Source organism: Enhydra lutris, unplaced genomic scaffold (assembly GCF_002288905.1).
Source record: "Enhydra lutris kenyoni isolate GAN:26980312 unplaced genomic scaffold, ASM228890v2 scaffoldscaffold17, whole genome shotgun sequence".
NCBI classification, from domain to species: domain Eukaryota; kingdom Metazoa; phylum Chordata; class Mammalia; order Carnivora; family Mustelidae; genus Enhydra; species Enhydra lutris.
In genome coordinates, this window is record NW_019154101.1 from 49,372,550 (window position 1) to 49,397,852 (window position 25,303).

Below are 25,303 nucleotides of genomic sequence, written 5' to 3' on the forward strand. Positions count from 1 at the left end.
TTTTATCATTTATCAAAGTTATGGCTTTAATTGTTCAGTATGTCAGTGTGTTTCTTTGAAGAGTTTAAGTATAATATATCCACTTAATGAAACCACTAAGAATTATGATTACATAAGAACTAATGGGGAAACTGAAAAATATAGACTGCCAAGACATATATGCTCTATGATCATACCTATTTAAAAAATATGCATTAACAAGTAGATAATCATGTTAATCAGCATTGTTATTTGGCAGATATATCCACGTGTTTATTTTCAATTGTTTGCATTTTATTTAATGCATTTTTTAATAATTATGTTCCTTTTATTTTTTTAATTTCCCAATGTGGGGCTTGAACTAACAAGATTAAGAGCCACATGCTCTACCAACTGAGTCAGTCAGGCACCCCTATTTTTCTTTTATAAAGTAAAAATCAGTAAAGGGAAATACAAAGAGCTTTTTGGTCCTCTAGCTTGCCTTTACAATGATCTTTAATTTATGTTGGCCTATGCCTTTATTTTTATTGAAATTTAATTGACAATATTATATTACTTTCAGGTACAACTGTTGATTCAGCAATTCTATACATTACTCAGGGTTTGCCATACAACATTGTTATTGTATTAGTTATTGTATAGTATTGTATTATGTTATTGTATTAGTTATTGTATAGTATTATTGACTATACTTCCTTAGCTGTATTTTTCATCTTTGTGATTTATTTTATAACTGGAAGTTTGTGTCTCTTAATCCCCTTTATCTGTTTCACCTACATGCCCACCTTCCTCCCCTCTGGCAATAATCAGTTTGTTCTCTATTTAAGAGTTTGGTTTATTTGTTTGCCTGTTCATTTATTAATGTTTTAGATGCAACATATAAATGGAATTATATGGTGTTTGTCTTTCTCTGACTTATTTCAATTAGTGTCCAGGCTCATCCATGTTGTCACAAATAGCAAGGTCTGATTCTTTTTTATGGCTGAGAAATATTCCTTAGTGTGTGTGTGTGTGTGTGTGTGTGTGTGTGTGTGTGTGTGTTGGTGTACCATATCTTCTTTATTCATCTATCCATAACACTTGTGTTACTTTCATATCTTGGCTATTATAAATAATGTTGCAATAAACCAGAAGCATATATATCTTTTCAAATTAGTGTTTTTATTTTCTTTGTGTAAATTCCAGTAGTGGAGTTACTGGATCATATGGTATTTATATTTTTAGTTTTTTGAAGAGCCTCCATATTGTTTTCTACTGCACCAATTACATTCTCATTAACGGTGCATGAAGGTTCCTTTTCTCCACACTCTCACTAACACTTGTTATTTCTTGTATTTTTTTTTTTTTTTAATTTTAGCCATTCTGACAGTAAAATGATACCTCATTGTGGTTTTGTTTTGCATTGCCCTGGTGATTTTGATAATGAGCATCTTTTCATTTGTCTGTTGGCCATCTGTATGTCTTTTTTGGTTTCTACTACCTTAGGGCTTTGTTCTTTTTCTAGCTCTTCTAGGTGTAAGGTTAGGTTGTTTATTTGAGATTTTTCTTTTTTTTTTTAAGATTTTATTTTATTTTTAGATTTTTATTTATTTATTTGACAACCAGATCACAAGTAGGCAGAGAGGCAGGCAGTGAGTGAAGGAGGGGGAGCAGGCCCCTCACTGAGCAGAGAGCCCGATGCGGGGCTCAATCCCAGGACCCTGGGATCGTGACCTGAGCTGAAGGCAGAGGCTTTAACCCAGTGAGCCACCCACGTGCCCCAAGATTTTATTTTTTGAAAATAATCTCCATACTCAATGTGGGGCTCAAACTCAAAACCCCAAGGTCAAGAGTCACACACTCCACTGACTGAGCCAGCCAGTCACCCCTCTTGTGTTTTTGTTGTAGGCCTGTGTTACCATACCCTTCCATCTTAGAACTGCTTTCTTATGCTGCATCCCAAAGATGTTGGACCATTGTGTTTTCATTTTCATTTATCACCATGTATTTTTTTTAATTTTCTCTTTGATTTCTTGGTTGACCCAATCATTGTTTAATAGCATGTTGTTTAGTGTCCATGTCTTTGTGTTCTTTCGAGACTTTTCCTGTAACTGATTTCTAGTTTCATACCATTGTGGGCAGAAAAAATGCTTGGTATGATTTCAGTCTTCTTAAACTTATTGAGACTTGTTTTGTGGCCTAACATGTGATATATCCTGGAAAATGTTCCATATGCACTTAAAAAGAGTATGTATTCTGCTCTATTGGTATGGAATGTTAGGTCCATCTGGTCTAATGTGTCATTCAAAGCCATTGTTGCTTTGCTCTCTGGCTGATTTGTCCATTGGTATAAGGAAGGTGTTAAAATTCCCTACTATTGGGGCACCTGGGTGGCTCAGCGGGTTAAAGCCTCTGCCTTCGGCTCAGGTCATGATCCCAGGGTCCTGGGATCGAGCCCCCACATCGGGCTCTCTGCTCGGCAGGGAGTCTGCTTCCCCCTCTCTCTCTGCCTGTCTCTCTGCCTACTTGTGATCTCTGTCTGTCAAATAAATAAATAAAATCTTTTAAAAAAAAATTCCCTACTATTATTGTATTGCTGTCAATTTCTCCTTTTATGTCTGCTAACATTTGCTTTATTTATTAAGAGAGAGAGAGAAGGAGGCAAAAAATTTATTGGAAGAATTAATAGCTAAAAACTACCCTAATTTGAGGAAAGAAACAGACATCCAGGTCCAGGGAACACAGAGAGCCCCTAACAAGATTAACTTAAGGACGTCCACAGCAAAACACATAAAAATTTAAAATGGCAGAAAGTTGGGGTGCCTGGGTGGCTCAGTTGTTAAGTGTCTGCCTTCAGCTCAGGTCATGGTCCCAGTGTCCTGGGATCAAGCCCCACATCAGGCTGCTGGCTCCGCAGGAAGTCTGTTTCTCCCTCTCTCCCTCCCCCTGCTTGTGTTCCTTCTCTCGCTGTGTCTCTCTGACAAATAAATAAATAAAATCTTTTAAAAAAATAAAATAATAAAAAAAAATGGCAGAAAGTAACGATAAAGAGAAAATTTTAAAAGGAGCAAGAAAAAGCAGTTACAAATAAGGGAAACCCCATAAGGCTATCAGCTGATTTTTCAGCAAAAACTTTGAAGGCCATAAGAGAGTGGCATGATACTAAGTGCTGAAAGGGAAAAACTTACAACCAAGAATGCTCTACTCAGTAAGGTTATATCATTCAGGATAGAAGGAAAGATAGTTTCGCAGACAAAAGATAAAAGAGTTCATCACCACTAACCCAGTCTTACAAGAAATGTTAAAGGGAATTCTTTAACTGGATAGAAAAGGCCAGAAATAGAAGAAAATAAGAAAAATTCCACAGGTAAAAGCAAACATGTGGTAAAGGTAGTAATCACTTGTAAAGCCAATTATGGAGGTGAAAACACAAAAGTAATACAATCAGTTATATCTAGAAAAAAATAGCCAAGGAATACACAGAATGAAAAGGCATAAAATATGACATTATATACGTAAAATATGGAGGGGGTAGAAATTTAGTGCTTTTAGAATGTGTTCAAACTTAAGCAACCATAGACTTAATGTAGATTGCTATATACGTAAGATGTTCTGTATAAACCTAGTGTTAACCACAAATCAAAAACCTACAGTAGATAAACACACAAAAAAGATAAAGGAATCCAAGCATAGCACTAAAGCAAGCCATCATACCGCAAGGAAATGGGTCGCCTGGGTGGCTCAGTTGTTAAGCGTCTGCCTTTAGCTCAGGTCATGATCCCAGGGTCCTGGGATCGAGCCCAGCATCGGTCTCCCTGCTCAACGGGAAGCCTGCTTCTCCCTCTCCCACTCCCCCTACTTGTGTTCCCTCTTTCCTGTATTGCTCTCTGTCAAATAAATAAAAATCTTCCAAAAAAAAAAAAAAATGCACAAGGGAAGAAAGCAAGAGATGATAGGCCTATCAATAATTAACTTAAATGTAAATACACTAAATGGCTACAATAAAAAGACCTAGGGTGACAGAATGGATTAAAAACAAGACCCATCTCTATGCTGCTTAGAAAAGACATCAGACCTAAGACACATTCAGACTAAAACTGAAGGGATGGAAAAAACTGCAAATGGAAGTGAAAAAATTCAGTGTAACAATACTTATATTAGACAAAATAGATTTTAAAACGAAGATTGTCTTTTGTATTTAGAAGCATATGTTGCTATGTCTGTTTGTACTTATGGTTAAATTGAATTGTAAAAAATTTTAGAATATAAAGATTAATGATAAAACAGCTTACAGGATTTTTATCTCACTCCCAGTCTTAACTATTATACTTACAACACCGTGTGTGCATCCAGCTTGAGCTTGACTATTTTAAGTTACATGCTGCGCCACATACAAATATATATGAAATATAGTTCCTGCTTTCAAAGACTTCTTCCCTAACAGGGGAATTGCATAGCTAGTTCTTTATGAAACAAATCAATGTTGAAAGGGGAGGTAATTAAGATGAGTTTTGGTTCATTTATCATTTAAGTTCCTATTCGTCTTGGGTTTCTCACAGTACTTCAAAATACTGCTTTATTTTGTTTCTGTGAGAATCCAGAGTAGGAAAGTATAACAATAAAATACAGGTTTTTTTCCCCCGCATAAATTTTGCATTATTTTAAGGGCCTACCCCTCCCAGTTTGGAATGAAAGTATCACAAGGGCAGAAGTATTCTCTTTATTCAGCACCCAGACACAGGGCTTGGCCCATGGTATATTGAGGTGAATAAAAGTCAAGTGACTCTTCATTGAAGATAATCTCTCTAAAAATGGGATGTGGGGATTTGTCTGTTTTTATTTTTATGGATAAAAGAATTGAGATAGAGTATTGAGAAGTTTGTATCATTCTTTTTGTCACAGCCTTAACCAAGAAAATTTTGATTTAATAAATTGATAGGTTTTTACCTTTTTTTTTTTCAGTGCAAACATGTATTAGCAATATAGCTTGTAATCTCTAGAGTAGTGACTCTTAACCTTTTAGAGGGTTTTGTTAAGAACCATTTTTGAGATTTTTATAAAAGTAGTAGACTCTCTCCCCAATAAAATGTAAGAGGTAAATTTTGCATGTAATTTGAGGTAATTCACAGATTCCCTAAGACCCACTATATAGGGGGAAAAAAGTATGTAGGGATATACACACATAACTTCGCCAAGATTAATTCACCTAACCATACAATCACCTACCACACAATTCTCCTATTTAAAGTGTGTAATTTAGTAGTTTTTAGTACAGAGTTGTGTGACCATCCTTACAATCAGTTTTATGTATTGAAGTATAATTAACATACAGTCTTAGTTTCAAGTGTACAATATAATCAATAGTTCTGTATATTACTCATTGCTCTTCAAGATACATGTAGTCTCAATTCCCTTTCTTTATTTCCCACATACCCCAAAAGATCTCCCCTCTTGTAACCACCATTTTGTTATTTGTATTTAAGATCTTGGGGTTTTCTAATCTCTTTTCCTCTTTGTCCATTTGTTTCTTAAATTCCACATTTGAATAAAATCATGGTATTTGTCTTTCTCCCTTTCTCTGTCTGACCTTTTTTTTTAACTCAGCGTCATACCCTCTAGGTCCATCCATGTTGTTGCAAATGGCACTATTTCATTTTTTTTTAATGACTGAGTAATATTCCATTATGGATACATATCACATCTTCTTTATTCATTCATCTATCAGTGGACACTTGGGTTACTTCTATGTCTTGGCTATTATAAATAATGCTGCAATAAACATAGGAGTGTGTGTATCTTTTCAAGTTAGTGTTTTCATTTTCTTTGGGTGAATTCCCACTGGTGGAACATATAGTAATTCCATTTTTAATTATTTGAGGACCCTCCATACTGTCTTCCACAGTGGCTACACCAGTTTGCATTCCTATTGGTAGCGCATGGGGGTTCCTTTTTCTCCACATCTTTAACACTTGTAATTTTTTTGTCTTTTTTATTTTAGCTGTCTGGCAGGTATAAGGTGATATCTCATTGTAGTTTATCTTTCATTTCCCTGATGATTATTGGTGTGAAAATCTTTTCATGGGTCTCTTGGCCATCAGTATGTCTTCTTTGGAAAATGTCTGTTCAAGTCCTCTGCCATTTTTAAATCAGATTCTTTTGGTGTTGAGTTATATAAGTTCTTTATATGTTTTGAAAATGAGCTCTTTTTTTTCTTTTTTTGTTGCCAAAATTTTTTTTAATTTTTTTATTTTTTAAAATAAACATATAATGTATTTTTATGAAAATGAGCTCTTTATTGGATATAACATTTACAAATATTTCCTTTCAGTAGGTTACATGTTTGTTTTGTTGATAGTTTCTTTAACTGAACAAAGCTTTTTATTCTGGTATAGTACCAATAGTTTAATTTTGCTTTTGTTTTCCTTGCCAGAGGAGACATATGGAGAAAAATGTTACTGTGGCCAATGTCAAATTACTGCTTTTGTTTTCTTCTGGGAGTTTCATGGTTTCAGGTCTCATATTTAGGTCTTTATTCCCTTTTGAGTTTCTTTTGGGGTATGCTGTAAGAAAATGGTCCAGTTTGATTCTTCTGTGTGCATGTTGCTATCTAGTTTTTCTAGCACTATTTGTTAAAGAGACTGTCTTTTCTCCATATATATTCTTGCCTCCTTTGTTATAGAATAATTGACCATATAAGTATGGGTTTACTTGAGCTCTGTATTCTGTTCTATTGATTTATGTGTCTGTTTTTGTGCCATTACCATATTGTTTTGTCTACTACAATTTTGTGATATATCTTGAAATCTGGGCTTGTGATAACTTCCAGCTTTGTTCTTTTTCAAGGTTGCTTTGGCTATTAGGGGTCCTTTGTGGTTCCTTATATAGGACTATTTTTCTAATTCTGTGACAAATGCTGTTGGTATTTGATAGGAATTTGCATTAAATCTTTAAATCTAGATTGCTTTGGAGAGTATGGATATTTTAATAATATTGGTTCTGCCACTCCGTGAACATGGAATATCTTTCCACTTGTTTGTGTCGTCTTCAGTTTCTTTCATCAGTGTATAGTTTTCAGAGTACAGGTCTTTTACTTCCTTGGTTAAGTTTATTTCTGTGTATTTGGTTCTTTTTTGGTATAATTAGAAATGAGATTGTTTCCTTAATTTGTCTTTCTGCTACCTCATTAGTATAAAGAAATACACAAATTTCCTTAATTTAATTATATATTCTGTGACTTTACAAATTTCATCCATCAGTTCTAATATTTTTTTTATAGAGTCCTTAGGGTTTTTTATATATAGTATCATGTCATCTGCAAATACAACAATTTTACTTCTTACTTACCAGTTTGGATGCCTTTTGTTTCTTTTTCTTGTCTGCTGCAGCTAGGATTTCCCAATGCTATGTTGAATAAACGTGGTAAGAGTGACTCTTGTTCACTCTTATCTTGTTCTTGATATTGATAGTGAATCCTTATCTTGTTCTTGATCTTAGAGGAAATATCTTAGAGGATAGATCTTAGAGGAAAGCTTTCATCTTTTCACCATTGAGTATGATGTTAGCTGTGGGTTTTTCACATATGGTCTTTATTTTGTTGAGGTATGTTCTCTCTGAACCTATTTACTGAGAGTTTTTGTCATGAATAGATGTTATCCTTTGTCAGCTGCTTTTTCTGCTTCTATTGTGATGACCACATCGTGTTTATCCTTTCTCTCCTTAATGTGATTTATGTAGTGATTGATTTGCAAATATTGAACCAGCATTGCAGCCCTGAAGTAAATCCCACTTCATCATGGTGAATGACTTTTTTAATGTATTATTGGATTCAGTTTGTTAATATTTTGTTGATAATTTTTGCATCCAATGTGATGGCCATATGGTGTTTATCCTTTCTCTCCTTAATGTGATTTATGTAGTGACTGATTTGCAAATATTGAACCAGCATTGCAGCCCTGAAATAAATCCCACTTGATCATAGTGAATGACTTCTTTAATGTATTGTTGGATTCAGTTTGTTAATATTTTGTTGATAATTTTTGCATCTAAGTTCATCGGAGATACTGACCTATATAATTATCTTTCTTGTAGTGTCTTTATCTGGTTTTAGCATCAGGGTAATGCTGGCCTCATAGAATGAATTGGAAGTTTTCCTTACTCTTCTAATTTTTTGGAATAGTTTGAGAATAGGTATTACCTCTTCTTTAAATGTTTGGTAGAAATCACTTGTAAAGCTGTGTGTTCTAGACATTTATTTGTTAGGAGTTTTTTGATTGCTGATTCAGTTTCATTATTAGTAATTGGTCTATTCAAATTTTTCTTCCTGATTCAGTTTTTGGGAGGTGATATAATTCTAGGTTGTCCCATTTGTTGACATATAAGTTCTTCATAGTATTTTCCTATAACCCCTCGTAGTTCTGTAGTGTTCTTTCTTCTTTTCTTTCATTTCAGATTTTGTGGCCCCCCACCCTTTTTGGTTTGTCAGTTGTTGATCTTTTCAAAGAATCAGCTCTTGGTTTCATTTACCAGATCTATTGGGGGTTTTGTTTTCGTATTTTATTTTGTTTTAATCTTGTTTTTGCTCTAATCTTCATTGTTTTCTTCCTTCCACTGGTTTTGGGTTTTGTTTGTTCTTCTATTTCTAATTCCTTTTTTTTTTTTTTAAAGGTTTATTATAGCGTGTGAGCAGGGGAGTGGGGGGGTAGTGACAGAGAGGAAGAGAGAGAGAGAGAATCTCAAGAGATTCCCCACTAAGCGCAGAACCTGATGTGGGGCTCCATCTCACAACCCTGAGATATGACCTAAGCTGAAACCACGAGTTAGATGCTTAACTGACTGAGCCACCCAGTTGCCCCTTACTTTTCTAACTCCTTTAGGTGTAAGGTTAGGTTGTTTGAGATTTTTCTTTCTTCTGCAGGTAGGCCTATAAACTTCCTCTTATAACTTCCTCTTGCTATAAACTTCCCTCTTAGACCTACTTTTGTTGCATTCCAAAGACTTTGGACCATTGTGTTTTCATTTTCATTTGTCTCCATGTATTTTTGATTTCTTCTTTGGTTTCTTGGTTGTCCTATTCATTGTTTAGTAGCATGTTGTTTAACCTCCATGCCTGCCAGCTCCTTTCTTTCTGGAAAAGTCTCCCAAAGATCCCTGCCCCTCCAGCACTTGCTTTGAGATTAGTAAGCAAATCTTCCTCCCAGATACCCAGGCTTTTTACAAACTGCTGCTTCTATGCCCTATCTTACTGGGACTGTTTGTTTTGCTGTTTCTTTAAGGCTGGGGGCTCAGTTTTCTCTCTCCCTCACTGTTCTCTCACAAGCCTCCTGATTTTTAAAGGACCAGGTTTTAAGCCCCGCTGATTATAAGAACTTACAAAATTTGGCCCCTCTGGTTTTCAAAGCGAAATAATATGGTGATTCATCGACACAATGCAGGCTCCCAGGTATGGGTCAGTTTTTCTCCTCTCTCAGGCGGCCTGGGGTCTTCCTCCCTCCATGGATCCGTTTAGCTCTCAATCTTATCACTACCCTTACTACCTTCTTTGATATGGCCTCTTCTCTACATTTAGCTGTGGAGAGTTTGTACTGCCAGTCTTCAGGTCATTTTTTTGGTTATTTAGTTATTTAGTTATCTAGTTAACTAGTTGTATCTGTGGAACAAGGTGATCTTAGAGTCCTTCCACTCTGCCATCTTCCCCAGAAGCCTTCTCCTCTTTTCAGTTTCTTGATAATAGCCTTTGAAACAGAAAGGTTTTTCATTTCAATGAAGTCCTATTTATTTATTTTAAAGTTGGCCAGTGGTTTTGTAGCAAGACCATACAAACCTGTTTTAATATTTTACTTTGTAACTTTGGTTTCTTCTAACTTTTTTATAGGTAATGATTTTACATGACTTTGGAACTGGTCTCTAGTGGGACGCTGTGGGAGGATGAACACAGAAGAGCTAGAATTACTGAGTGACTCTAAATACAGAAACTATGTAGCTGCAATTGACAAAGCACTAAAGAATTTTGAATATTCCAGTGAATGGGCAGATTTGATATCAGCACTTGGAAAACTTAATAAGGTATGTCCATTTTATCCATTTCATAAAAAGAAGTAAAAATCAGAAATCTGAATTTGTACTTACTGAATTTCTCTAAAGGTTGAAGTGAAGAATTGTGAAAACATAACAAAAGTTCAGAATTACTTTTGGTACTGCTATTTTACTTCCTGAGTTGCCATGTATACCATGTATACAGCCATGTATATTTTTGTGGCCAGAACAACAATACTTGAAAAATATAGTTATTCCATTATTGGCATTAAAAACACAAGACTAGGAAGCAAATATGCTAACTCCAAGGGATAACAGATTTCTGTAATTGATCATCAGATATAGCTCTGCAGTTCCTGACAGCAAAATTTAAAACTCCGTATGCAATGTAGTAATTCCTCTGTCCTTTGCAGGTGTTATGTAGCAGTAAGGAAAATTTTGTATCCAGGAAATCCTCAGATATATTCAGTACTTTTTTTTTTTTTTAAGATTTTATTTATTTATTTGACAGAGAGAGAGATCACAAGTAGGCAGAGAGTCCAACAGAGAGAGAGAGAGAGAGAAGCAGGCTCCCTGCTGAGCAAAGAGCCTGATGCGGGGCTCGATCCCAGGACACTGAGATCCTGACCTGAGCCGAAGGCAGCGGCTTAATCCACTGAGCCACCCAGGTGCCCCTATTCAGTACTTTTTACAAAAGTGACAAGTTGTCGCTTAAGCCTTGGAGGTTCACCTTGAGTGTTTCTTCCAAGCATGTCTAGTGTTAATCCCCTGCTGTGGTGGCATTAATGGATCAACTCATAGCTTTTAAGTTTTAACACTTTTTTTGGTTTCTTTCTTAACTTAGAACAAACTTTTCTCACCTTACATCTATAGTTTTGGGGATTTTGGAGGTGTTTGGTTTTTTTTAAGATTTTATTTATTTATTTATTTGACAGAGATCACAAGTAGGCAGAGAGGCAGGCAGAGAGAGGAGAAAGCAGGCTCCCTGCCGAGCACAGAGCACGATGTGGGGCTTGATCCCAGGACTCTGGGGTCATGACCTGAGCTGAAGGCTCAGGCTTTAACCCACTGAGCCACCCAGGTGCCCCCTGTTTTGTTTTGTTTTTTTAAAGTAGTTGTTATTGAATTGGGATGCTTTTAAATATTAAGTAGAATGGAGAAGATAGGAAATGAGCTCTCCCAGTAACTTTTAACATGAAACAGCGGAGCATACAATTATTAGTAAAGAAATTGTCTTAAAATGTATTCTAAGGACACTACTGTTCAACCTCATACATACTATGGATAATTATTTTTGTATCTTAAAAAAAAACTTTCATTTTTAATGTGCCAAGGATTTATCTTAAAATTAGATGTACGAACTTCTTTTAATTTTTTTAAAGATTTTATTTATTTATTTGACAGAGATCGCAAGTAGGCAGAGAGGCAGGCAAAGAGAGAGGAAGCAGGCTCTCCGCTGAGCAGAGAGCCCGATTGAGCAGCGGGGCTCCATCCTAGGAGATTATGATCTGAGCTGAAGGCAGGCTTTAACCCACTGAGCTACCCAGGCACCCCATAGATGCACAGACTTCTGTTTGACATGTTAACTTCTAACATTTATCATTTGTGGTTTGATAAATTCTCAATTTTTTTTACAATAGCTTTATGGGGGCGCCTGGGTAGCTCAGTGGGTTAAGCCGCTGCCTTCGGCTCAGGTCATGATCCCAGGTCCTGGGTTCGAGCCCCACATCGGGCTTTCTGCTCAGCAGGGAGCCTGCTTCCTCCTCTCTCTCTGCCTGCTTCTCTGCCTACTTGTGATTTCTCTCTGTCAAATAAATAAATAAAATCTTTAAAAAAAAAATTTATTTACAATAGCCTTATGTATGAATATGCTTAAAAGTCGTTAGTTTCTTTGTTGTTCTGAAGCTGAAAAGTTACTAGGAACTATGTTTAAAAGCAATTGACTAAATTGCAAAATTAATATACATAATTGAGTACATAAGTAGTTTTTATATGTAATCAATAATTTATGAAAACATATTACTGTATCCAGATAATACAAAGTAGGATATGCAAGTCATTGAAAAAACTTACTTTAAGTTGAGAAACAGGCAAAGATTATATGTACTATATGTAATATAAATTTGTTGATGATAGTCTAAATACATTAATATAAGATTTTATTGTTTATATATTGTTAATATACTAAACTTTCACCTCATTTATATAGGTTTTTCAGTTTTGAAATACTTTCAGAAAATGGTGCTTTATTTTACTTCTTAAATTTTATTTGGTATTAATAGAATTTTTTATTAAACATTTTGTTAAGTAGATCATTAAGTTTTCCACAGAGGTAATGATACTTTTCCTTAAAATATATGTAAATATTGGAGTGCCTGACTGGCTCAGTTGAAAGAGCATGTGACTCTTGATCTCAGGGTGTCGAATTTGAGCCCACATTGGGTGTAGAGATTACTAAAAAAATAAATTAAAAATTTGTAAATATTGACTCCTGGCTACTGTGTTTAAAATTCAAATTAATATTTTAGAAACAGAAGCAGCTAGTTGAAAAATATTTTTCATAGCTGTGTTCTTACTGGTATTTTGCCCTTAATTTGCTTTTCATGTATGGATTTTATTTACATTCATTACATCCAACTTAAGACTGAATTAAAAGCTTATAGTAGGAAGAACATTGAAAATGGTATATCTAAGTGGACCTCAGTTAGAGCCTCCACTTTTGTTATAAACTGGGAGATCCAGTCCTCAGTTTTCTACTGTACTACCTTTGGCAGGTCATTTTATACATTTTAACTTCAGTTCTTTGTTTTGTAAAGTAAAGGACTTCTTTTATATTTCTTCTAAATTCCAATTCTAGCATATTTTATTGTTTTCATTCTGTTTATTCTGTAATTTTCTATCAGCACTTTACTATAATACTTGGAAGAACTTTCAAGTTCTTATTACTTACATAACTAATCTCCTTTGGGTGGTTTGTAAAATAAAATCTATAAATTCTACCCTGACTATTATCTCTAAAAAAATGTTATGTTTGAATAAATGCAGTTGTATTTGGTCCACTTGGGAAGTTATGTTAGTAAAAACAAATGGGCAGTTATAATCTTAAGTAGATTCTTCTAAGCATTAGAATTCCTTGCTATCATATGATATGCTAAAGCAATGGTTGTTGCTCTTCCAACCACATATTTATATTGAGATCCAGTTTCCTTCAGATCTTTCAAACAGTGTATCAAAAATAGATTGAAGGATAACTGACATTAAAGATTTGCAAAAATCTAAATCATTGCCTCTCTTCTGAATAAATTTGTTGGCAAAATATTATGTTTTTTTTTTCTAAATAAAAATGATACTTCTGTTAACATGTAGTGGGTTCTTTTTCTTTAACAAAATAAATTTTTTACATCCTCAGTTCTAATTTTAAATATGGCATATACTGATACATAGCACTAAAACAAGAATTGTTTGGCACCCTCTATAATTTTTTAGAGTGTAAAGAAGTCTTATAAGGACTTTTTATAATTCTGTGCTAGAAAATGGAAATAAAAGATATAATGTTTTTATTTTACTCAAATGAATTAAAATGTTTTCTTCAAGGTTTTACAAAATAATGCAAAATACCAGGTAGTACCCAAAAAGCTGACCATAGGCAAACGCCTAGCTCAATGCCTACATCCAGCATTACCAGGTGGAGTTCATCGAAAGGCACTTGAAACATATGAGATTATCTTCAAAATCATTGGACCTAAGAGACTTGCCAAAGATCTTTTTTTATACAGGTAAGAAAAATTTTATTATTTATGTAAAAATAAAAAACATTTTTGATTGTTTTATGTTTTGTGCAGTAAAAGCTAAAATACTGAAAACTCCTTTAAGGAAGTTTTTAGATGTCAGTGTCAAATACTTTGATATTAAGTACTTCAGAAAAATTTAGGATATTCCTTAATGTAAGATTTTTTTTTCTTCTGTCATTTATGAAAAATTTTTGCTTAGAATTGTTGAGAGTACACTACTTTCTGCCTTTTCAACTTGAGGACTACACTGAAAAGTATAAGTTACCTTTATCTCTCAGCAGCTTTCAATGTAGTTGATGATTCTTTCCCTGAAATAGTCTTTTTCTATTGGCTTCTATTCTGCATGTTTAATTTTTTTTTAAAGAACTTTTATTTTTATTTATTTATTTTTTAAAGATTATTTATCTATTTGACAGACAGAAATCATAAGTAGGCAGAGAGGCAGGCAGAGACAGAGGAGGAAGCAGGCTCCCCGCTGAGCAGAGAGCCCGATGCGGGACTCGATCCCATGATCCTGAGATCATGACCTGAGCTGAAGGCAGAGGCTTAACCCACTGAGCCACCCAGGTGCCCTGCAGTTTAATTTTTCAGTCTTCATATGGACATATGGAATTTCTTAAAGCTTGCTTAGCCTTACCTTTGCCTTTATATTGCTTTCGTTGGGGGAGCTTATCCATACCCATGTTTTATCCTTTAAGTGCTAACTCCCAACTTGGTATCACCAGTGTTGGCTTCTGCTTTAAACTTCTGACTTACTCACCATCTCTGTGTGGTGCTTTAGACTTTTGACTTACTCACCATCTCTGTGTGGTGGTTCAACTGAAGTTCACCCTATTCCAACCTAACCTCATTTTCTATAAACCCAGCCTTCTGCAAGTGCACTAAAGTTCAGTAAATGGCACCATTGTCCATCCATTTACACAAGTCTGAAATCCAAGGGTTACACTTAGTATCTTGTTTTCTTTGCCCATATTCTTCTTCCTCCCATGTACAATCTGTCACCAAGAGTTTTGTTTCATAGTGGTAAAGAACAGAAGCTTTGGAATCAAAATGGTTTGTCTTTCACTCACCAGCTCTGTGATCTTGGGTCATTTTCTTCACCTGTCTTTGTATTCTCATTACCAGTTTCACAGGATTGTTAATTAAAAATGTAAATATTGGGACGCCTGGGTGGCTCAGTTGGTTAAGCGGCTGCCTTTGGCTCAGGTCATGACCCCAGCGTCCTGGGATTGAGTCCCACATTGGGCTCCCTGCTCAGCAGGGAGCCTGCTTCTCCCTCTGCCTCTGCCTGCCACTCTGTCTGCCTGTGCTCACTCTCTCTGACAAATAAATAAGTAAAATCTTTAAAAAAAAAAAATGTAAATATTTAAGGCACCTGGGTGGCTCAGTGGGTTAAAGCCTCTGCCTTCAGCTCAGGTCATGGTCCCAGGGTCCTGGGATCGAGGCCAGCATCAGGCTCTCTGCTCAGCAGGGAGCCTGCTTCCTCCTCTCTCTCTGACTGCCTCTCTGCCTACTTGTGATCTCTCTGTCAAATAAATAAATAAAATCTTTAAAAAAACAAAAAACAAAACCAAAAAAACAAAAAAAATGTAAATATTTATAACGTACTTAGAACAATGCAGCATATGGGGAGTCCTAAATAAATGTTAGTTATTGTTCTCATAGATCTTCCAGTCCATCTACTTCTTTCCACCCTCACTGGCAGCATCTGCTCTAAGTAAGCTTTATCTCCGGCTTGGTCTTTGTCACTGGCCTCCTAACGCACACATAATATTGTTCTTATTCTTTTATACCCTTTTCTTCACACAGTACCAGAGTAAACTTTTTAATACTTTATTTATTTTTTTGATTTGACAGAGATCACAAGTAGGCAGAGAGGCAGGAGGAGAGAGAGGGGGAAGCAGGCTGCCCACTAAGCGGAGAGCCTGATGTAGGGCTCAAATCAGGGCTCGATCCCAGAACCCTGAGATCATGACCTGAGCCGAAAGTCGAGGCTTAACCCACTGAGTCACCCAGGCGCCCCAACTTTTTGATACCTTAAATAGATGTCATTCTCCTGCTGACATCTTTAAATAGATGTCATTCTCCATTGACTTCTTCCTGCTACTTAAAAGTAAAATTCAAAGTACTTACTCTGGCTTCTAAAGTTTTATGTACTTTGGCCCTGCGTGTCTCAATTACATCAAATTCCTACTTTTTTCCACCTAATTCACTTTGTTCTGTGATACAGGTCTCTTTGTTTATACTTCCTCATCTTTTTGTTTGTTTGTTTCCCTCACCCTCAATGCTCTAATTCAGGTCTCTGATTAAATATCAAATCCTCAGAGAAGACTTGCCTAGAGAAGACTTACCTATCTGTAAGAGCCTTTCCTCTACATCTTTGTCATTAATATCCTGTAGTTTCACTGTGACGTATTTAGAGGGTGGTATCTATTTATTTATCCTGGTTTGATTCATTGGGATTTTTACATCTGTGAATCAGTGACTTTCATCAATTCTGAATCTCTTCAAATTGTCTTTACTCCATCTATTCTCTCTCCCCTTTTTGGAACTATGAGTAAGCATGTTAGGTCTTCTCACTCTGAGTTCCCCATCTCTTATCCTCTCTTTCTTGTTTTCAAACCTCTTGTCTGTCTTTGTTGCATTCTGGATAATTTCCTCTTACTTAACTTCCAGATTACTAATTCTTTCTCTCTCTTTTTTCATATCTGTGTGAAATTTTTTCTGATCCTTATTAAGATGTAATTGACATACTATATAAGTTTAAGTTGTATAACATATTATTTGATAAACGTATATACTGTGAAATGATTACCATATGTTAACACATCTGTCATAACCTCAGTTATGATTTTTTTTCTTATGATCAGAACTTTTAAGGTCTATTCTCTTATCAACTCCAAATACAGTATTGTTAACTGTAGTCCCCATTATGTACATTATATCACCAGAACTTACTTATCTTGTAACTGGAGGTTTGTATCTTTGACCACCTTCACCCACTTCTCCTCCCCACCCATCTCAGGCAACCACCATTCTCTTCTCTGTTTTTATGCACTTGGTTTTCTTAGATTCAGCATTTAAGTGAGATATAATATATTTTTTTTCTATACTTACTTATTTCACTTAGCATCATGGCCTCGAGGTCCATCGATATTGTCACAAATGGCAAGATTTTTTTTAATGACCAAATAATACTGCATTCAGAGAGAGAGAGTGAGTGCACATGCATGCACAAGCACAAGCACGTGTGGCAGTTTATCTGTTCATCTGTCAATGGATACAAGTTGTTTCCATGTCTTGGCTATTATAAATAATGCTGCAGTGAAATGGGAGTGCAGATATCTTTTCAAGTTCATGATTTCATTTCTTTTAGATATATATCCAGAGGTGGGGTTTCTGGATCATATTGTACTTCTATTTTTAATTTTTTGAAGGACCTTTATACTGTTTTCCATAATTGCTGTACCAATTTGCATTCCCTCCAACAGCATACAAGGGTTCTCTTCTCCACATCCTTGCCAGCATTTGTCATCTTTTGTCTTTTTGATAATAGCCTTTCTAACAGTTGTGCGGTGATACCCCATTTTGTTTTTGATTTGTATTTCCCTGGTGATTAATGATGTCGAGCACCTTGTCATGTACTTAGTGGCCATTCCAGTATCTTCTTTGGATGATATATCAGGTCCTTTGCCCATTTTTTTAATTGGACTATTTGAGATATTTTGCTGTTGACCATGAGTCCCTTATATTAATTTTGGATATTATTTTGGATATTTACTCTTTGTTAGATATGTGGTTTGCAAATATTTTCTCTCGTTCCATAGATTACCTTTTCATTTTATTGATTATCATTTACGGTGCAGGACCTTTTTAGTTGGATGTAGTCCCAGTTATTTATTTTTGCTTTTGTTGCTTGTGCTTTAGATTTCATATCTAAAAAATCAATGCCAAGACCAATGCAGGGAGCTTTTCCCCTATGTTTTCCTCTAAGAGTTTTATAGTTTCCAGCCTTATGTTTAAGTCTCCACTCCATTTCAAGTTAACTATTATGTGTGGCATAAGATAAGGATCCAGTTTCTTTCCCACATGCATATCCACTTTTCCTCTTTCACTCTTGATATTGGTAAGTCAGACCTTATTTTTTCCCTTTGATCAGTCTTGTCAAGGGTTTATCAATTTTGTTAGTCTTTTTAAAAATGAACTTTTAGGCATACCAGAGTAGCTTAGTCGGTTGAACAAGCCACATAGATTTCGGCTCATGTCATGATCTCAGACTCATGAAATGGAGCTCCACATGGGGCTCCATGCTCAGTGCAGAGTCTGCTTGTCCCTCTCCCCCCACCCCCGCCATCTGTCTCTCTCTCTCTCTCTCTCTCTCAAATAAATAAAATCTTTGGGAAAAAAATTAAAAATAAAAACAAATTTGGGGCACCTGGGTGGCTTAGTTGGTTAAATATTCAACCTCTGGTTGTGGCTCAGGTCTTGGGGTCCTGTGATAGAGCCCTACTTCAGGCTCCCCACTCAGTGGGAGGTCTTCTTCTTTCTCCCTCTGCCTTTCCCCTTGCTTATGCTCTCTTTCTAAATTAATCAATCTTTTTTTTTTAAGATTTTATTTATTTATCTGAAAGAGCAAGAGTGAGAGACCACAAGCAGGGAGAGCAGCAGAGGTAGTGGGAGAAGCAGGCTCCCTGCTTACCATGCAGGCTTGACCCCAGGACCCTAGGATCATGACCTGAGCCAAAGGCAGACACTTTAACCAACTGAGCCACCCAGACAATGCTAAAATAAAAAAACTTTTTTTTTTTTAAATGAAAACAAACTTTTAGCTTTGCTGGTCTGCTTTAGTGGGCATATATGTTTTTTCTTTAAATTCTGCTTGGATGTCGTGGTTGTTTTTAATAATAGTAAATACTGCATTCCAAAAAACAGCACTTTAAAAGAAAAGCCAAGAATTTCTGAATTTGTGTTGCATATAATTCTCTAATAACTGATAGATTTTCCTTTTTTAAAAATTTATATTTAAATTCAATTTAGTTAACATTTAGTGTATTATTAGTTTCAGAGATGGTAGATTTTCCTTTCTTAATGCAGGACTTTATAAGTCATGCCTGCTACTTTTCAACTCTTCAGTAACACAAATTTTACCTTAAAAAACAGTTATTTTACAAAATTGCAGTATATCTGATTTTTTCAGCAGGATGTTACCAGAATAGTAAATTATCTCTATAATACCACACCTAGGAAAACATTTCTACATTTCTAGATCTAGCAGACATTCTTACACAACATAGAGTGAAATTATATTGCTAGTCTATAGTTTTTCAAAGTGCATCTAATTTATAAACTAAAGTTTATATTAATGTTGGACTTTATGTTTTTCATTTGTAATTTTGTTAATCTCAAGGTGTATGGTTGCACATAATTATATACAAATACTTTTAAAGTTGAACAAACTGTTATATGGCAAAATACCATATTGCTGCTTTAAGCTTTTTTTTTTTAAGATTTTATTTATTTATTTATTTGACAGAGAGAAAGAGATCACAAGTAGGCAGAAAGGGAAGCAGAGAGAGAGGGGGGAAGCAGGCTCCCCACCGAGCAGAGAGCCTGATGGGGGGCTCAATCCAAGGGCCCTGAGATCATGAGCCGAAGGCAGAGGCCCAACCCACTGAGCCACCCAGGCACCCCTTAAGCTTATTTTTTCTTAACATGATGCAGTACACAGCAGTGTTACTAAGAAGGCTGGATGTGCAGTTTGAGTACCATGAAATATTATATGTAGTCAGCTTTTGGTAAGACAAATTTGGACCTCAGTCTAGAGATTTTATAGCAGTCGGCATTTAGGTGGCAGTTGAAGACTTTTAAATAATTGAGATCACCCGGGTACACTGAATAAGATTGAACACAGTTGTGTTGAAAGACAAAGATGTAAGTGGAAAAAGAAGGACAGAAGTTATAGGATGGGGACGACTAGTTGACTCAGTTGGTAGAGCATCCAACTCTTGATCTCAGGGTTGTAAGTTCGAGCCCCATGTTGGGTGTAGAGATTATTTAAAAAATAAAATCTTTTAAAAAAGAAAGAGAGAAGTTAAAGGGGGAAAAAAAGGAAAGTGGATGAAGCAGGACCTTGGCAAAAGCCAGCATTGGGCCCTGGTGCTTATGGAGGAAAGTAGCTTTGAAGAGGCTTTGACTATAAATTTAGATCAGACTACCTAAAGTTGGAGGCAGAAAAGTAGGAAACAGAGTTCTCTCTTGATGACCTCTATTTACTATATAAACTAGTAGCAAGTAGTAATCTCTATTTACTATATAAACTAGTAGCAAAACAATCTTTATGTTTTTGTTATGCACTTAAGTGCAAGAGGACTTGGTGCTAGGACCTTGGGATACAGAAACAAAAAGATAGTCATGGTCCCTTGCTTTCTGATATTTACAGAGCTGCCTATTAGAAATACTCAATAAGTACAGAATTACTTACTAGAATAAGTAGGTATTGGATACTATGGGAACACAAAACAGGAAGCCTAACCTAGTCTAATTTGAAGACAGTCTCCTCCAGGAAACGGCTTAGGCTAATTCCTGAAAGTCTAGAAGTCACCGGACAACAAAAAAGTTGTAAGTAAAGGAGTAGGAATTAAACCTATTGGACCAGCATATGGAAAGACCTAGACAGTAAAAAGAGCATGGAAGGTTCTCAAACAAATCTGAAAGGAATTCTTCAGTATATGTGGAGCAGAAGGTGCAAGAGCAAAATTGGTGAGCTTATGTGTGCTGTACAGGTGTGTAGTAGCAAAACATCAAAAAATGTTAAAAGCTACATCAAACTAGACTGATCTGAAAGGCGAAAGAAAGCCAGTGAAAGGTTTTCCTGACGACAGGTGCTTCAGGGCAATACTGAAGCAGTCAGTACCTGGTAAGTCAGGATGATTGAGTGCTACATAATAGTTGAGTCTTCTAGGGAAAAGTCTGGTAGAGATGGAGATGATTTACAGTATTCAAAGAGGTATCTAGAAGAATGATGTGGAGAGAAAACTTGGTGACTTAATACAAGTTAGAGGAGAAGATTTTTTTAAAGGAGTCAAGGATCACTCCTAAATTTATAATTTTTTGGTTAGCCAGATGGATAATGATGCCATATTTTGAAATTGTGAAATTTGAAGTCTTTATTAAATAGCTGGGTGGCCACTGGGTTTATGAATATGAGGCTTAGGTGAGAGACCTGTGTTGATTAAATTGATGTAGAAGAGGATATCATTTTGAGTTGATTAGGAGAACTTCTTATTTCGTCAAAATATAAGTCAAGATTTACATGTATATGTAGGTACATATGAATTAATGTTTTGTAGTTAATGTGCTTCTCCCTACCCCCTTTTGTTTCTATGTTTTTAAATAGTTCTGGGTTATTTCCTCTTCTTGCAAATGCTGCCATGTCTGTGAAACCAACATTGCTAAGTTTGTATGAGATCTATTACCTGCCTTTGGGTAAAACACTGAAGCCTGGTCTACAAGGATTGCTAACTGGTATTCTGCCTGGCTTAGAAGAAGGATCAGAGTACTATGAGAGGTAAGATGGTACTGTTATTAGTGCAACTAAGTAAGCAAAGTCATAGATTTGTCAGCAAGCATCCTTGGATCAATAATGTTTTAACATCACAAAAATTAATTATTCTAAACACTTTAACATATGACCTGAAGCTTTCTATAACAACTAAAAAAATATTGTAATATGTATCTAATTTGTGTATTGCACTGAAAATATAGGTAGGTTGTAAGAACACAAACTTGGGAGGTAGATGGACTGGGTTCAAATCCTGGCTCAACAGACACTAGATAGCTTAGACAAGCTTTTCAACATTTCAGAACTTTATTCAGTTTCTTCCTCTCTAAAACAAACAGTACTTATTCCATTCTGTTAACTGTAATAATGAAATGACTTAGTCAAGTCCTAGCACATACAAGTTACTCAAAAAATTGCAACCCATAATTTTAAAAAGTCAATATGTAGGAACTTAAATTAATAAAAGAATGGGAAATTGGACCATGTGTTAACAGTTTTTAAGTTATTAGTGATGGAAAAGAGCCTAACACCAAGTACAGTGCTGTTTCACTAGCTGTGACATGATGGTCTTGATATTTTAACTTCTTAAAGAAAATTAATTAATCTATTTTGGAGCCTATTACTGCTTCTTAGGAAGTTTATAGTTATAGACAGTGCATGATGGCATTAACTATCTTTAGTAGCTTGTTACTAATATTCTTACCAAAAAGGAAATTGTGAGTTGAGGTGGCAAAAACAGAAAATACCAAGCTTATTTTATGAGTACACTTAATGATTTGAATTTAAATAATTTATTCTGGTGTATTGACCAGCTACTCTATTTTATTTTGGTTCATATGTTTCTATAATGCGCTAAGAATCTAATCCTGAAAATACTGGATTACCTTCCTAAACTACTTGGAGAAAATAAAATTTATGTCTAAAAACATCATTTTCTTTTGTCAACTTTTTTACTCACTCGCTTACAATTTTAGAAACATATGATGTAATTTCATTTAGTGTATAGCTGAGTTTTGTTTCTAATTGTTATATTAATTCTAGGGAAACACTTTATAAGTCTGTTAGTCACAATTAAAAATTTAACATAATGATTTTTATGAGTGTGGTATCTCTGATTTGTCTCGTTATGTGTCTTGGTCCATTTGAGCTGCTATAACAAAATACTTCAGATTGGGTAACTTATAAACAACTAATTTGTCACAGTTCTGAAGGCTGGAAGTCCAGTATCAGTATGAGCAAGGTCATGTTCTGGTGACGCCCTCTTCCTGGTTCATAACTGGAGCCTCCTCCTTGGTCCTTGCACAGTGGAGGGGACTACGGAGTTCTGTGGGATTTCTTTCATAAGAACACTAATCTCATTCATGAGATTTCCACCCTCAGGATTTAAGCACCTCTCAAAGGCTCTGCCTCTCCTGGTATCATTTTGGGAAGATAAGGTTTTAACATGACATTTGAGGAGACATAAATATTCAGACTATAGCATTATGTTTTAGCAGTTATTCCACACAAATTCTAATAAAGGGATTTATAACCATATTCTTTTAATCCAAAGATAAATTAAGGCCATGAGGGAGTATAGGGTTGGGTTAAATCACATAGCAAGTCAACGGACAAATGGATAAGGAAGATGAGGTCCATATACACTATGGAGTATTATGCCTCCATCAGAAAGGATGAATACCCAACTTTTGTAGCAACATGGAAGGGACTGGAAGAGATTATGCTGAGTGAAATAAGTGAAGCAGAGAGAGTCAATTATCATATGGTTTCACTTATTTGTGAAGCATAACAAATAGCATGGAGGACAAGGGGAGTTGGAGAGGAGAAGGGAGTTGGGGGAAATTGGAAGGGGAGGTGAACCATGAGAGACTATGGACTCTGAAAAACAACCTGAGGGTTTTGAAGGGGCGGGGTGTGGGAGGTTCGGGGAGCCAGGTGGTGGGTATTAAGGAGGGCGCGTATTGCATGGAGCACTGGATGTGGTGCAAAAACAATGAATACTGTTACGCTGAAAAGAAATTTAAAAATAAATAAATAAATCACATAGCAAGTAAACAGTAAAATGCATCATCAGATTCTTTTGATTCTGACTCTACTATACTACAATGTAATAAATTTTTAGGTATTATGTTATTCTCTGCTTGAAACAAATCAAAAGTAATTTATTTTTAAATATAGTCCTTAATAAAGCAATAATGCATCTTTGATTTTGTTACAGGTCTGATTAAAGTTTTATGAATTGCAGGATGTGAGGGCAATCTTGGTGTGACATCTGTCACCCCATGGATCACTAGGGTTGATTCACCTGACCTGACTGGCTAGGCAGGTGTCCTCTTCTTCCTTCACTGTTCACGTGTGTCCCTCCTGAAGCTGTGTGCTTGATCAAAGCGGACAGCCTTCCACGATAGAGGAGGACCATTCTTTGGTCAAGGCTATATGGGTAGCTGTGCTCCCCTGCAAGAATCTCCAGCAAACTTTCAAAGTTATTGTGAATTACATAATATGATTTCAAAGAGAAGGAAATATTTAGAAAATGTCTTTTCAGAATTCATAGGGGGAGCACCTGGATGGATCATTTGGTTAAGCATCTGACTCTTGATCTCAGCTCAGGTCTTGATCTCAGATGGGTCATGAGGTCAAGCCCCATGTTGGGCTCCACACTGGGTGTAGAGCCTACTTTAAAAAAAAAAATTCATAGAAATTCAACAGAAAATATATTCTGCTACAGGATTACTGTTAACTAAGATGTATAGGACTGAAGATTCATTTTACAGATCAGGACATGGAACTGAAGAAAGATTAAGTGACTTCTCCAAATTACACAGCTAGTAAATGGGGGAGCCAGGACTGAAATCCAGTCCTCTTGGAGAATACACTTCTAGTCTATCACACTTGTGTCCAGGGCAAAGCTTGGAACAATAGCATGAATGCTTTCATACATTCTGGAGGAGAGTAATTTCTTTTTAACAACATGAAATTAAATGCTTGTCTTCTTAAGCCACTTGTTTTGTACCTCAGAACAAACACCTTGTTGGAAAAGGTTGCTGCTGCAGTGGACCAGTCAGCCTTCTACAGTGCCCTCTGGGGTAGTCTCCTTACCAGTCCTGCTGTACGGTTACCAGGAATCACATATGTCCTCGCCCATTTGAACAGGAAGCTTTCCATGGAAGATCAACTTTATATAATTGGCAGTGATATTGAACTAATGGTATGTCTATGTATGATTGCTCACATAACCTACTTCTTCAGAGCCAGGCACACTGTTCCAGACAGATGGTGAGAATTGTGCCACAACCAGAGTTCCTGTTTCCATGAAACTTACATTTTTCATCAAGGAAACTTAAAGACCAAATTAGTCACTAAGTATTGTTTTTAAAAGCCTCAAAAAATTTTTTTCATGGAAAAGGAATTGTAGATTATATGTTATCTTCAGCTGTTATTCAAGCAAATAAATGGTCTTTATTACCATCTTGCTAACTGATCAGACCTCTGTTAACATAGCCACATTAATTATATCATTCCAAAGGAGACCTTTTCAGTCATAGCTTCCATTATAGGAAAGATGGATTTTCAACAAAGTGACAGATTCTTTTTTGAATTTGTACAAGAAGATATAGAACCAAAGGAGATGGTGAAAGATAGTACCCAAAAAAATCACATTGATTGCTTATACTTTTTAATTTCTAGATTAAGAATAGAAGGAAACCTTTTCTCTCTCTAGAGTGCTATACTATGAAAATTAGCAAGGAGTAAAAAATAAGCCCTCAAAGGTCACTATGAAAAGTTTTTTTTTTTAATTATGGTTAATCATCCTGCACTTTTTTTCTATATGATTATAAAATGACTGAGATTTTTATGCAGATTTATGGTTACATGTATTAAACTCTAATTAACATACATGGAAAATAACAACTTATATGTACAGTTTATGAATTTGGAGAGCCTACAGCCAAGTAACCAA

At 35.7% G+C, this 25,303-nt stretch overlaps 1 protein-coding gene across 2 annotated transcripts in view; it reads left to right on the forward strand.

Moving 5' to 3' along the window:
- The first annotated feature begins 9,882 nt into the window (after positions 1–9,882).
- Positions 9,883–25,303, forward strand: part of LOC111147780 (dopey family member 1) — a 76,581-nt gene continuing 61,160 nt past the window's right edge. For both annotated transcript variants that reach the window (XM_022504003.1, XM_022504002.1), the window contains exons 1-4: positions 9,883–10,020; positions 13,585–13,766; positions 21,178–21,348; positions 24,361–24,550. In XM_022504003.1, the coding sequence (XP_022359711.1) occupies positions 9,883–10,020; positions 13,585–13,766; positions 21,178–21,348; positions 24,361–24,550 (681 nt within the window). The remainder of the gene's footprint in view (positions 10,021–13,584; positions 13,767–21,177; positions 21,349–24,360; positions 24,551–25,303) is intronic.